The sequence below is a fragment of the Galeopterus variegatus genome, unplaced genomic scaffold (assembly GCF_000696425.1).
Source record: "Galeopterus variegatus unplaced genomic scaffold, G_variegatus-3.0.2 Scaffold1607, whole genome shotgun sequence".
In the NCBI taxonomy this organism is placed as follows: Eukaryota; Metazoa; Chordata; class Mammalia; order Dermoptera; family Cynocephalidae; genus Galeopterus; species Galeopterus variegatus.
Window position 1 is genome coordinate 347,271 of NW_007727718.1, and position 15,206 is coordinate 362,476.

A 15,206-nucleotide genomic window follows, 5' to 3' on the forward strand; every position below is an offset into this window, starting at 1 on the left:
TTCGAGATGTCTTTGAAACATGTAAGTAGAGATGTCAAGTAGGCTGCTAGTGATACGAGATACACTCCCGGAGTAAGTTATGTTATTGAATCTTTGGACATGAGTGAAAATCCTGTAGGGAGAAAATATAGAGTGAAAGGAAAAGAAAGCTTAGAATTGAGCTTTAAGCATCACTAACAGTTAGTGGCTGGATAGAAGAGGATGAACCTGCAAAGAAGACAGAGGTGTAGACTCCAGGGAAGAGGAGGAAAAGCCAGGACCACGTGGTAGGACAGAAGTCAAGGGAAGAACATGTTTCCAGGAGGGCGAGATCAATAGTATGCTGTGTCTCGCAACAGTTAGTGGCTGGATAGAAGAGGATGAACCTGCAAAGAAGACAGAGGTGTAGACTCCAGAGAAGAGGAGGAAAAGCCAGGACCACGTGGTAGGACAGAAGTCAAGGGAAGAACATGTTTCCAGGAGGGCGAGATCAATAGTATGCTGTGTCTCGCGGACAGAAAAGCAAGATAAGAGCAAGAAAATGTTTGTAAGGTTGATGGATATGATGGTTATTGGATTTGACTTACAAAGCAATAAGATTTAACACCTTGGGAATATAGATTGATGAATCTAGAGTCAAACTAGTGACAAGAGATGAGAACCTAGACTAGATTTGCTGTGGTCAGATTGGAAATAGGAATAACCTGAAAAACACCACAAAGAACAATTGTCAGAACTGAGTAATGTGGAAGACAAAAGATGAGATCAAAGTTGGGAGAAGAGAGAACCGTGGTACCACTGTTGAAAACAGGCTGACAGAAACATTTAGTTAGTTTCTCAAAAACAGTTAATATGACCTAATTAGAAAGCCATAAATTATGTTCAAAGCTTTTAAAAAATACATTAACTTTTTTTGTGAAAACAATTTCTAAAATGCCATATAGGTAGAATAGCTATATGAGCTACTTGTACGACTAGAAGGCAGAAAGGTAGAAAGATAGGAAAAAGGATAGACATTTGTTTAGTCCCTACAGTGAATCAGAATTTTATGTATAGCTTTGTGTTCAGCTGCTTGGATGTATTTCCTTGACTAACTTGTAGAACCCCTAGTGATTGTTTACAACACTGATCAGAGATGGCTAGAAGAATGTATATTAATGCCTGCTGTGTCTTGCAATGAAAGTAATGCTTAACCTTTTCACTAAATGGCCTTTTTCATTACTTCCTTTACATCACTACGTACTGTAATTTACCCCAGTGACAGGTTTCCCAAATGTGAAACTTAAGTGATGAAAAGTGCTCACTGGTTGGGTTGCCCTGATTAAATAAAAATAATGTGAGGACTTTAGGCAATCCAGGTTAAAAACCAAGTTTTACCTCTGATGAAGTCTTTTGCAGAGCAGACATGGTTTCTTTGTCCTTTAAGCCTTAACCTCACATGGTATTTTTTCTAAGCCAAGATCTTTTTTCACCTAGCCTAGGAAAAAGGAACTGATAATCATACTCATTAGGGACATGATTCATTTCACTTTCTTAAGTCAGGCAGTGTAGGATGGTGTTAATGGGCCAGGCTATCTGGGTTCCATTCCTGCCTCTGTCACTTACTCTCTGTATGATTCAGGACAAGTTTCCTAACGTCTGTTTTTCTTGTTTTACTTATCTGTTAAATGGGGATACTTATGGCACCTACTGCATACAACTTTTAGAAGAGTTAAAGCAGTTAATACACATTAAGCCTTGGAACAGAGAGTATTTCATAAATATTAGCTTTATCAAAACTACAATTTTAAAAAGTTTTGTTAGAAATTAACATTATGCAGTTGATACAATCTTATTTTTTTAAACCCAAATTGAAATTTAATTGCAATCTATCAGGAAGAATTTAAATGTTACATATTATAGAGAAAATGCTGGGCCGGAACATTACATTCTGGTATGAAAGAAGAATGGAATTGCAGGTGCATTTTGCTAAATGGTACAGCTAATGAATCTCATACCCTAGTGAATTCCCTAGTGCTGTGAGATTTTATTCATTTACGGTCCGCTCCTTATTTATGCTGTATTTGTTCTTCTCTATTGGTCCTGTTCTTTGCAGTCAGATACCTCTGGAGACTATGAAATCACCCTCTTAAAGATCTGTGGAGGAGATGACTGAGTGAAGATGATCTCCAAAAGTCACCTGCTCCCATGACGAGCTCTTCCCAAGGCTCCGCTCATTTCTTTCCCACAATATTTAAAAGTGTAAGCAAGTGTAAACAGCAACCTGTTTTCCTCATAGAAATTTTTATTGTCCCATAACAACAATAACAACAAAAGTGATTATTTTAGAGCACCTCATTTATAATGTAGTAGTTTATAAATGAAATTTAAAATGGTATTAAGGATCTTGTAACACTATCCAAATTACACTCATATTTCTGCTTAGAAAGTCAGAATCTGCATAGTTCTAACCCATTAAATATAAAGCAGGGTAATAAAAATTGCTGCCTTTGTTAAAGATAATTTGTCTGTTTTTAGAGTCTACCAGCATTGGGCTGGTGCTAACAACTAATGTTATTTCAAAACACATTTTTGTTATGAAAGCTGTCATTGCTTCCATTTATCTGTCACCTTGTTAATCATGCTCTTCTTTAAAAAAGGAATAAAATGATGATGTATGTGACCCTGGCCTGACTTTTCTAGTTGTGATCAAGCCATAAGAGTGGCAATACATGATGTTACTTCAGCCTCCAGAAACATCTGCTGAGCACTTAATCTAACCATTTCCTGTCTGAATGGCAAGCATGAATTGTGGTTGTTTCATACTAAATTCTGCTTTCCCAGAATGGGTATTTACAATCAAGTCTCTAAGGTTTCCTTTTCCCCTAAGTTGGCAAAACTATGCATTTTTTAAAAGTCCCTCATGTTATCTTTGAATGGGACCTTAATGAAATACCCTGACTGATATGAAATATATGAAGTAAACAATTCCAGATGCAGTTATTATTCTGGACTAGAATAGAAATGATCCTACTGCAATAGTGATGTGGGATTCCAGGGCTTTTCGTCAATACAGTCCACTGATGAATACTTTTTGAGATCTTTCAGAAAGATGGAGAAGTTATTTCTTGTTCTGGGATTTCCAAAATGCATGAGGGAATAAAGCACAGGGTTTTAGAGTCCAGTACACCTGGTTTTGACTCCTTGCCCTACCATTTACAGCTCAGTGACCCTGGCAACTACTAAACGCTGTGAAGCCTATTTTCTTATCTGTAAAATGGAGATAATTATAGTACCTACCTTTGTCATAGAATTTTTTAAAGATTAAGTAAGACAATGCCTGTGAAGCACTTAGCCCTGTGCCTGGAGGTAGTAAGTGTTCAATTGCTGTTAGCTATCATTATTAAGGCTAACATCAGAGTGATCACAACAATGCTGCAGCCGTCCTTCAGCAGACTTCAGTTCACCTACCATGTGCAAAGCCCTGTGCTAAGTACTAGATGAAAAAGGGGACTAGGACTCATATCCTTTTGCCAAAGAGCTTAAAATCTGTTTAGGGAGAGAGACATGAGCAGATAAGCACAACACTGTTTGTACCGCTTGCATTCAGGGAAGTGACATTGTGGGCAGGGGCAGGAATTCAGCCTACTGAAGATCACAAACTCAGGCAGTAAAAAAGGGGAGAGGCTCTTCAGACAGGTAAAAGCACTTGCAAAATCAGAGTTATGGAATTGCATGGTGTGTGCACTAGACAGGTAAAAGCACTTGCAAAATCAGAGTTATGGAATTGCATGGTGTGTGCACTGCTCTACCAAAACTGTAATGTGGTTGTGGCTTAGCACACGAGGGAATGTGACTGGTGGTAGCCAGGGATCAGATTACACTGAAGCATTTACAAGCATGTGAGGATCATGGAAGGAATGCTCTACCAAAACTGTAATGTGGTTGTGGCTTAGCACACGAGGGAATGTGACTGGTGGTAGGCAGGGATCAGATTACACTGAAGCATTTACAAGCATGTGAGGATCATGGAAGGAGCATTCCAGAAGGATTTCAATCAGGGGAATGATGTGGTCACATTTTTTTTGATTGGGGGATGCAGGGGAAACATATGGGAGAAGAAGGCTAGAGGCAGGGAGCCCATCTAGCAAACTAGTTGTATAATCAATACTAGAAATGTCAGCCTGAACTATGAGATGGCAGGGGAGAATGAAAGAAAGAAAGAAAACTAATATTTAGGAGATGAAATTAAGTAGACATGGTAATCAAGGTAGCCCAGTGTCAAGTATGCCCCTATGATTTTGGATTGAGTGATTTGATGAATGAGTGTATCACTAAGCAATAAATCAATGCTGACACTCATTGAGCGCTTACTATGTATCAGATACTATGTTAAACGGTGTCGTATATTTTAAATTGTTAATTCTCAAGCAACCTTACAACGTGGAAACTAACTCACAGATACAGGAATGGAAGCTTAGAGAAATTAAGTACCCTGCTATGGAAAGATCCAGGATTTAAACCCAAGTAGCTCAACTCCAGTGTTCAGGCTCTTAACCACCATTTTGCCTTAGAGTTTATCCCATCCCAGGGCCACAGTTCTTCTCAACCCTAGAATGTAAGCTACTTGAATGCAGGGATTTCTGTCTGTTGCCTCACTTGCTGGATCCCTAGTGCTTAGAACAATGCTCAGCACATAAAAGGCACTTTATAATCTTTGTTGAACAAATGAAGTTCTTTTTACTCTATGCATTTTGACTATATAAATGAATTTAGGTTTAAACATCTGTAAGTATACCTGCGTCTCAGCTTCCTAGGTTGGGGAAAAGGAACTAATATCATTGCACCAAGGAGAGGCTTGCAGAAAAGTTCAGAAATTTTACCCATATACAAAATACTTTTTTCTTTTCTTTTTCTTCTTTTTTATTGAAGCATAAGTGATTATACATATTTGTGGGAAAGTCAACAAAGTTGACTATCAATCCAATAGTTCTGTACAACATGTGATGGTCAAATCAGGATAGTTAGCTTATTCATCATTACAGTACATAATCATTCTTTATGTCCATTGACGAATTGCTCATTAGTTTCTCATTAATCCCTCCTCCTTCCCTCCCCTCCCTCTTTCCTCTTCTAGTAACCATGGTATTGTTTTCTCCTTCTAAAAGTTCATCGTATCATGATTGTTCTTTCTCTTTCTTTCTTTATTATTTATCTATTTAGCCCCCACTTAGGACTGAGGGCATGCGGTATGTCTCTTTCTGCACCTGGGTTGTTTCACTTAACATGTAAGTAGAGATGTCAAGTAGGCCACTAGTGATACAAGATACATTTTGAGAGTTAATTATGTTATCGAATGTTTGAATGTTTTCTCCAAGCTCATCCATGCTGCTGTGAACAGCAGGATTTTAATCTTTTTTATGGGTGAGTAGTATTCCATTGTGTATACATATGACATTTCCCTTATCCAGTCATCCATAAATTTATTTATTTTATTTTATTTTTATTTTTTGATACTCAGGGCAATTATATATATTTATATATTTTCTTTTTTATTTCAAATATTCATGAGATATAAAGCTGATTATTCCCCCTCCTGCCCATGATGTGGGGGCCACATTCATATTGGGGGCATACTCATTACCAGAAATTGCTTTTGTACTCTTTGTCCCCTTCCAATTTTCCCCCAACCTCCCTCCCTTTTCCCCCTCCCCTCAACTCCAATTTGTAGCCCTAGGAATGTTCCCTCCCTCTGTTGGATCATGGGACTACTGTGGTCTTTCTTTCCTGCCTTGTGGTCTTTCTTTCCTGCCTTGTGGTCTTTCTTTCCTGCCTTGTGGTCTTTCTTTCCTGCCTTGTGGTCTTTCTTTCCTGCCTTCCTTTCTCTCTTAGCTCCCACATATGAGTGAGCACATGCGGTATTTATCCCTGTGCTTTGCTTGTTTCACTCAACGTAAGTTTCTCCAGGTTCATCCATGTTGTTGCATATGGTAGTATTTCATTCTTCTGCTTGCTCTACCCTGCTGCTCAAGCTCTCAGTCATGTTTTTTATTTCGTTGAGTGAGTCTTTCATTTCTAGAAGTTCTGCTACACTTTTTTATGGTATTAATCTCTTTGTAGATTTCCTCCTTCTTATTCTGGATGTTTTTTCTTGTTTCATTGTGTTCTCTAATTGAGTCTTCCTTTATTTCTTTAAGTTTTCTTAAGATCATTACTCTTTCATTGTGTTCTCTAATTGAGTCTTCCTTTATTTCTTCAAGTTTTCTTAAGATCATTACTCTAAATTCTTTTTCAGACATTTCAAGGATTCCCTGTTCCATGGAGTCTGACTTTGGGGCATTATTGTATCCTTTTGGTGGTGTCATTTCTTCTTTATTGTTTGTACTTCTAGTATATTTTTGCTGATGTTTGGTCATTTGGTCGGTGGTCTGCTTTCTTCTATTACGCTGAGGTTGGCTGTGGAGTGGCCTTGGTTGCTACTGCGGGTGGTGAATTGTCTTGCTTGACAGTAGGTGTGGTAGTGATTATGTTAAACCGACTTGGTTCCCGTTCTAGACTCTGTGGTGTAGAATGAGCCCCTAATGCATGGAGTTCTGGTGAGCCAAACTTGGTGGGCCAGATCCATAGGCTGGTGCTCCCCCCTGGGTCTGAGGCGGGATGAGGGCCCACGTGGAGCCACGTGGTTCTGCTGGCTGGCGGGCGGGCCCCGGCAGGCTCACCTGCACAGTGCCGGTTCGGGTTGGTGGGGCCAGGGCAATTATATTTAAAACACTGGTGGGCGCAGAGTCGCGTGGTCACCGACTGCAAGTGGTGGCGGCTCCAACCTTTCTAGGGGCCTTGAGAAGAGTGGAAGGGGGAGGGAGAAGAACTTTTGCTGTAGCAGCTTCGGCAACAGCTCCCACCCCTGCGCCTTTCTCCTCTTCCTCCTCATCCATAAATTTAAAGACCCTAAGTGGCTGTACCAGTTTACGGTCCCACAAACAGTTAGAAGGGTTTCCCTTTCTCCACATCCTCACCAGCATTTGTTATTCTCTGTCTTTTTGATAATAGCCAGTCTAACTGGTGTGAGGTGATATCTTGAAGTGGTTTTGATTTGCATTTCCCTGATGATTAGTGATTTTGAGCATTTTTTCATATACCTATTGGGCATTTGTATGTCCTCCTTTGAGAAATGTCTGTTCAGCTCCTTTGCCCATTTTTTAATTGGATTATTTGGTTTTTTCCTGTTAAGTTGTTTGAGTTCCTTGTATATTCCAGCTGTTAATCCCTTGTCAGTTGTATAGTTTGCAAATATTTTCTCTCACAGAACACTTTTTCCAAGCTACCCATTACCATTGAGAGAAATATTGTAAAGCTGGCCAAAGCATTGGGACTTCTGGAGAAGCAATGAATTCAAAGGCATACAGAGCCTCCTTTACTGAACACCAAGTAAACACCTAAAATGGCATTACAAGGTATTAATTTTGACCACATTCTCCAAAGTCATGGAGAAGGGATCACTACCCCCTTTGGATTTTGATATTAATTGTACTCTTTTCCTCTGGAAAAATAATTTGCTCTGCTAGAGCTCTTCCACGTATATTTTTTCTTCCTTCCTACCTTCTTTCCCTTCTTCTCTCTATTTCTATAATGTAATAAGCACTGTGAACCACTCTCCAATATGAAAACTAAGCCTTTGTCATTAACTTACTACCAACCACATGGTCTTCACCCACCCATCCTCCCTGCCACTCCCCACCAGAGGTAGTAACCACCATCCCAAATTCCATATTTACTGTCCCCTTGCTTATTGTTTTTTATTTAATTTTTTTCTTTCATTAAGTGGGTCTTATGTTATGTGATCTCTGGAACTTCCTTTTTCACTTAATGCTGAGTCATATCCATGTCATTGCATGTCAGTATTTTACTTATTTTGACAGCTATGTATTATTCCATTTTGTAAAGTATAATTCTAGAAGGCCATAAAATTGACCTGAAGGAAGTAGGAAGCATAGTTTTATCTGGCTCCTTACCCTTTGTGCTCCTTTGAAGTTAAGGTGCCCCACTGCGGTCACAGAAGTAGCCTCTTATCTCCAGTCAGTAAGGGGCAGAGTATAAAGGGGAAAACACAAAACTAAGAACCGAAATTCTTTCTTGCTTTCCCAGGGATTAGCTGTGTAATCTTGTCACAGAAGGGGACAGACACTAAACCATTCTAAATGTCAATGTATATGCAGTACATCTCTAAATTCCTAGCCCAGTTCCCTATTCATAGTAGCTACATAATAAATGTTAGTGATGATGATTTGTAAAATGGGATAAACCACCTTTCCTGCCAATTGGACCAGATGGTTGTAAGGAGCACAGGAAATAATAATTGGCGCTACCTTGAAAGTATCAACTGTTATTCTAATGTGATGTGGAATTGTAGTATTGACATTAGAATAACCAACTTTTGTTTTATATATGGCTCAAGAACATATACTATGTTCTGAGTACTGTGCTAGGTATTTTAGATCTCATTTATCCTCCGAGTTGTTATATCATCTGTCTGTCTTAAGTACTTTCTGAAACAAAACATGGTTATATGTGTCAATATTTCTCCATTTTATTAGTGAGGAAAATAACACTTAGAAAGGTTAGGTAACTAGCCCAAGGTTCCATAGTGGGGAGCCAAGGTTTGGGATCCAGGTCAGTTGGACTTAAAAACTTATCCGTGCATGCATGAGTGTGAAAATGTGATGGGAGTCATGATCACATGAGAGAATGGTGCTAAAAGAAAGCAACACTGGCCTAATGAAAGAATACCAGAGAAAGCGCTCCTCCTCCAACACTTCTGCTCTCATCCTTCGTGCCTCTTATAACATGAATGCACAGCAGGCTTAACATGTGAGTGAGCAAGGTGCTTAATTTTTCTGTGCCTCAGTTTCCTCATCTGTGAAGCCAAGCCGGCAATGTATTTATCATTCAGAGTAGGTGTGAAGTTTCAATAAGTCATTTTAGGTCACTTAGCACAGTGCCCACACCCTTTAAATGCTCAGTAAATGTCAACTATTATTCTCTGGCTTAGTTTGGAAGACCACAATTACTATACTCAATTCACTTGGGGGATTGTGGGTTGTTGGACCAGCTGGTAGCTGCTAAAATACATTTCTGATTATTCTGATGGAACATGGCTATCTCAAGATGATGGTTGTTAGTGATTCTTCCAAAGAACAATACTCATTTAAATATTTAAATGCCTGAATAATAGGGGTAGTATATGGCACAGGGACAGTGTTGTGGTTAAGTTCATGGGCCCTGAGGTTAGGCTGCCCAGATCTGTGACTTCAGGCAAATTTCTCTACCTTTCTGAGCCACATATTCCTCACCTTTGAGATGCGGACAATAATAGTACCTACCTCATAAGATTATTTTGATAATTAAATGAGAAAACACTTAAAAGGTGCAGCACAGTGCATAGCACATGATAAGTCCTCAATAAATGTTAGCCTATATTGTATTATTGTAGTGTATTATTCAAGGGCCATGTTTTTCATTGCCTCCAATTTCCACAAGGGGGCAGATCGAGTTCAAAGTGGATCCCATGACTTTGTATCCCAATGGCAAGACCTACTTTACTTCAGAATAACTGGTCGAAATATGAACTGTTTGGAGACTTCTTCTACAGAATGTTTGTCATAGTTCAGGCATCTTATTGTGGCAGTAAACTCCTTCTTAGTAGAACATGCAGATCATTTAATTTAATCCTGTGGTTCCTCAGGATTCCTAGGACCATCTGCATTTACATGAAATGCACATTACCTCTTCCATGGATCACCTGCATAAATGAGTACATTCAGCTCATCTCGTTAAGCACCAGGCTTAGTCCCTGAAGACTGAAAGAGGAGAAAATTAGCAAGCTGGAAAGTCCTGGGCTCTGTGTTTAGTGAACTGAAGAAGACAGGAGATTTGTACACCTCATTCTACAGTAATAGGATATTGGGTCTGTAAATCAGCAGCTGCAAAAATGGCATATAAAGATTTTGAATAGGAGCTTCTCTAGTTTATATGTAAGGGTGTATTGAAGGAAATTTTTAAATAATGGAAATCAGACTTTCCTTCTGTGTTTCCTCTCCTTTTTCCATTTCCCCAATTTCATGTCATATTGATAACTTATAATTTTACTTCATGTTTAAAGCACTGATTTAGGGGTCAGATCAAATGTGTTCAGATCCCGGCCTCATCACTTTTTATAGCAGTGTGTGTAGCAATATTTGACAATTTCTTTACAACTCAATTCTTTAGCTGATAATAACAGTACCTCCCTTAAGAGTTCTGAGGATTAATGGAATATAGCATGTGAAGTGTGTAGCAATATTTGACAATTTCTTTACAACTCAATTCTTTAGCTGATAATAACAGTACCTACCTTAAAGAGTTCTGAGGATTAATGGAATATAGCATGTGAAGAATTTAATTCAGTAAAAATCAAATTACCGGGAATTAAGTTACTAGGAATCGCACTGGCATAGTGAATTGCCCAGTGTATTGCTCAGTGAATTGTGGATAGTAAATGTTCAATAAATTAAAAAGTGTTGTGGAATAAGTAAATGACATTTATTTTAGTACTGCACAGTGATAATAACTCTAAAGCCTTGGAAGTCGTCAGGGAAACACTCACTGAAATCAGTGTTGTCAAATGTGTTCTCCGACCATGGGAGTCAAATGTGTACATCTCAGTGGTTGGGTTGCAGCATCTAAAGATAGGTTCTTTAGGCTTATTTCTTGTCCATCAGTTGATAATTGTGTAACATGTGAGTGAGCAAGGTGCTTCATCTTTCTGTGCCTTAGTTTCCTCATCTGTGAAGCCAGGATGGCAATAGCATTTATCGTTCAGAGTAGGTGTGAAGTTTCAGTAAGTCCATTTAGGTTAAGCACTTAGCACAGTGCCTGCACCCTTATTCTCTGGCTTAGTTTGGAAGACTACAATTGCTGTATTCAGCTCACTTGGGGGATTTTTGGATGTTGTAAAGTGACCTCTTGTAGTCTAAAATTAGGAAAAAAGATAAAGCAGACTTCTTGGCAATTTCCTGGCTATGAGACCTTGTGTTTTATGAATGGAAAGTACCACAAAATCTTTTTAACCTCACCCAGCAAACTGACAAACACGAATCATTCCCACCCACTCTATGTCTCCGTGGGACTGTGAGAGTCAAGCAAGTATTGGCTGCTTTGTGTCTAAGCTGTTTCACTGGTGCTGTATTTCTTCCAGTTTCAACAAACTCAGCTTTGTGCCAGTTTTATCCACGAAGCTGAGCCTTGCTCTGCAACCAGTGAGCCTCTTGCCATAGATTTTACAAAGTCAAAAGTGAGAGGAGAATTTCAAATGAGGATGAGGGTTACAGAGTAGGAGTAACATTGAATGGCGGCTGCAGAAAACTGTAAAAAGAAATACCAAATCCCCAAACCCAAGATACCCAAACAGCCCAAGATAACAAAATTCAGCTGTATGTGATTTAAAACACAATCATGCCTTAGAGAAAACTGGCCGTCAGAACCTACGTGCGTCCACTTCTGGCGCAAGCTTTGTGGAAGTGGATGTGGCAATAAATAATGGTCCAAGGAATTGCAGAGCCCTGAACTTGCTCTGAAGCAACAGATGTGATTTGCAAATTAATACAAAAATCAACCACCAGGCAGAAGAGAATTTTAAAGAAGGACATTGAGATAAAATCAACTCCTACCAAAAAAGCATGCCACAATGGGGTAGGAGGCAGGGGAGAACGCAGGTCCCAGAGGTAGAAATGGGCCGTAATTCCCACCTCCCTTTAGAGAACTGCAGCAATCCAGAGCACAACTGGTCTACGTTGGTGCTCTTGGCCACATACTTCAGGAGGAGTTTAGAGATTTCCAATGTGGAAAATTGAAACATTTTGTTTTGTGTTGAGTTGGAGAGCCAAGTTCACAAAGAAAAACCCAGATCATACACTGCAAATTCTGTTTAAACAGGTGTAAACTGATCTCTTCATGCAAAATATTTTCCTTGGTTGCTACCAGTCAAAACAAACTCCTTCAGTTCTTTATTCCTTCCACATTTATTGCATGGTGACCATGGTCTAGGAACTGCCAGGTGCTGAAGTTAGAAGATGAGTAAAGCTACATTTCCTGACTTCAAGAATTGATAATCTGGGGAATGAAGAAGGGAGAGTGAAGACAGACACTGTGCTAATTAGCAAGGGCAGCATGGTGGTGGTGGATGGGTTTGGGGATCAGGCAGACCTGGCTGCCGCACATAGCAGCTGTTTGACCTCAGACAAGATTCTCACACTGTTGCTCACAACTTGCAGAGTTAAAAGATAAGACATTTGTAACACCAAGTGTTGGGATCCCCTTACCTGCCAGCAACAACAACAAAAAACATAAGCCATTTGAAGAAACTGCCAATTATTAGGTGCTTAGTCAAAGACTATTAAAGTTGTATAACACAGCGATTAAGAGTCTGGAGTCACCTTAGCTCAGGTTCAAATTCCAGCTCTAAAGTTACTAGCTGTGTGATCATGGGCAAATTATTTAAACGCTTTATGCCTCAGTTTCCTTATGTGACATTCAAATGATAGTAATAATTAAATCAACTGCCTAGGGTTACAAAGATTAAATGGATCAACACATGTAAGTACTTAGAGTGGCTTAGTACCTCATAAGCACTATGTAAGTGCTAGCTATTTGTCATGAACTGTAATAAAATGTGATATGCACTGCAACAATGCTATTAAAAATGCTGTGAACTACTATGCACCACTAAAATTGATATAGACATAGATATACATATACATATACTTATACACACACACAAAAAAAGAAATGCTTAAGATATTTTACTAAATGGAAAAAAAAAGTTGATAAAACAGTGGGAAAAGACTAAGAGAATGTACGTGACAATGGTAAGTTTATCTCTAGGTAGTAGGATTATAGCTGGCATTATCATCTTTTTTCTAAGCTATGTTTTCTAATTTTTTCAAAACTTACTGGCTTAATAATTTTAAAATATTTTTATGTGAAGTGTAAGTAAGTTTGGTTATTAAACAGTGCCTACGGCTCAAATAAGGAATTAATTAGATATGTGAGGGAAGGATTCACTGGGAATATAACCTCTGAGCTGGGTATTAAAGGAATTGATTTGTAAGGACTTTAAAGACATAAAGATTCGTAGAGGGCTGGCCGGTTAGCTCAGTTAGAGCGTGGTGGTATAACACCAAGGTCAAGGGTTCAGATTCCTATACTGGCCAACAGCCAAAAGAAAATAGAGATGATAACAAGCTCCCAAGAGGTGCCTAGATTCTAAATTACTTGATTATATTGTAAAATCATGTATCAAATAGTACATAGGTTAAGTGGGCTGTTAATCCTCAGTGAAGAGGCCTTCCCTGGGCACTGAATATCAGAGAGTCCATCCTTAATTTTTACGTGTTTTTCTCTTGTTTCTGAAGTATCTAATGGAAAGTGTGGCTTCTCGGTCTCTCTGTCTGTTTCTCTCTGTCTGATTTCAAGGCCCGAACAGCTATTTCAGGTCTTCTGTGTACCCAGCCCACACCTTAGCCTTTTGTCACTGGAAGGCTAAATTAGACAGCAATGACTAGAAAATGTCTCCAATTTATCCAGATGTGTTTCTAAGGAGAAGACGTGGAGGCAGGGAGAAAAGCATTTCCTTCCTCTCTCTACCTCCTGTCTCATCCCAACCTCTCTGCTTTAATTTCTGGCTAACTTCAGCAGAGTTGACAAGACAAAGAAAAGTCTTTGCACTGTTTAGTCTACTTTTAATTATTTCAGTATGGAGACCTTCCCTGGCCACCAGGCAATAAACTGTCCGTTCTTGGTTTTCTCTTCACTCTTTCTTCTGGGTATTAGGTATGTAGTTTGGCTGGGTCAGGTGCTGCCAGAAAACTTCTTGGGAGGTCCAAGGTTTCCCAGAATTCAGAATCCACCCAGAAAAGGTCGCTGTCAGGAAACGCCACAGTTCCTTCTCTGCTTATGCCTCTCGGGGCACCTCAGTTGTCCTGCTTCTCCTGGGGGAGTGATGGTCCCATGTTCTTTCTTCAGGAAAAGTGGTCTCCCTGACCTTCCTCTTCCTAGGTATAAAGGAAAAACTCCAGAGCCACACAATCTGGGTTCAAATACCACTTACTTGCTGTGTAACTTTGGGCAAACTTCTTGGCCTCGCTGATCCACCATTTCCTCCTGTTTCTAAGATGAGAGAAATAATTTATCTAACTCACAATGCCAGGAAGATCCAGGTGCCAGGAGAAAGGGAATGCTTAGATCTGTTATGGAAGATGAAGAGAATTAAATGGGGTCACAAAAGTAAATCACCTAACTCAATATCTAAAATATAGTAATCATTGGACATATCTATACCTTTCCCCAATTTCCCATCCTCTTTTGCTATACTAATTACAAAAGGATCCATAAGATCCTTTCTGTTTCAAAGGACTTACTATTAATAATTGTGGGAAAACTGACAAAGGGCCGCAAATTCTGTGTAATAGTGATGCGGAACTTTGACAGCTTAACAAACTACACCACCTTCTTGACCCCCTTGCAGAGAGGGAGAATTCAGCTCCTTTTGACTTTGGCTTTATGACCTCATGTTCTCTTCTCAGCAAACAGACCTGAAGACCCGGGAGGAATTGATTTGCATTCTTTCAGGGGTCCTCTTGTTTCAATAATAGGCACTATTTTCTTAACACTCATTATGAGCAATTTATATATGTTATCTCATTTTAACTTTACAACAACTCAGACAACATTATCCCCATTTATTAGTTAGGAAACTGAGGTTTAGCTAGGTTAAGACAACTCTAGATCACACATCTAGATAGTTCTGGAGCCACATACAAACCGAGATTTCTAAGCTCTAAAATTCATAAGCTTGACTCTCTCACTATGCTGCCTGGTACAACGGTAGCAGCACTCTCAAAGCTCTTTATTTTGGAGGCCTATTTTCCCCCCAGGGGTAGGTTGAGAAGATGGATCTGGACACTTGGATGTCTCATAAACCTCTGGCTTTACACCCCGAGCAACTTCACAATACATCACTAGCATCTAACCGTCATTAATACTGAAGTCGAAATAAGTCCCTCAGAAGTTTACATATCAGTCATAGTATAGGACAGAAGTCACCTTGATAAAGAAAGCAGAGGTGATATCTTGCAATCTGGAGAGCTTGGTCAAGAGACTCTCAGACCCGAAGTTCACAGCTGACTGGATGTCTTCCGCCTGCTGAACCCTGT

The 15,206-nt window shown here is 39.4% G+C and overlaps 1 protein-coding gene across 1 annotated transcript in view; it reads left to right on the top strand.

The window, feature by feature from the left end:
* The window catches only part of ANXA3 (annexin A3), a 70,413-nt gene extending 67,767 nt beyond the window's left edge, over window positions 1–2,646 (top strand). The window contains exon 14 of the mRNA XM_008577936.1: window positions 2,075–2,646. Within this exon, the coding sequence (XP_008576158.1) occupies window positions 2,075–2,134 (60 nt within the window). The 3' untranslated portion in view covers window positions 2,135–2,646. The remainder of the gene's footprint in view (window positions 1–2,074) is intronic.
* The last annotated feature ends 12,560 nt before the right edge of the window (window positions 2,647–15,206 follow it).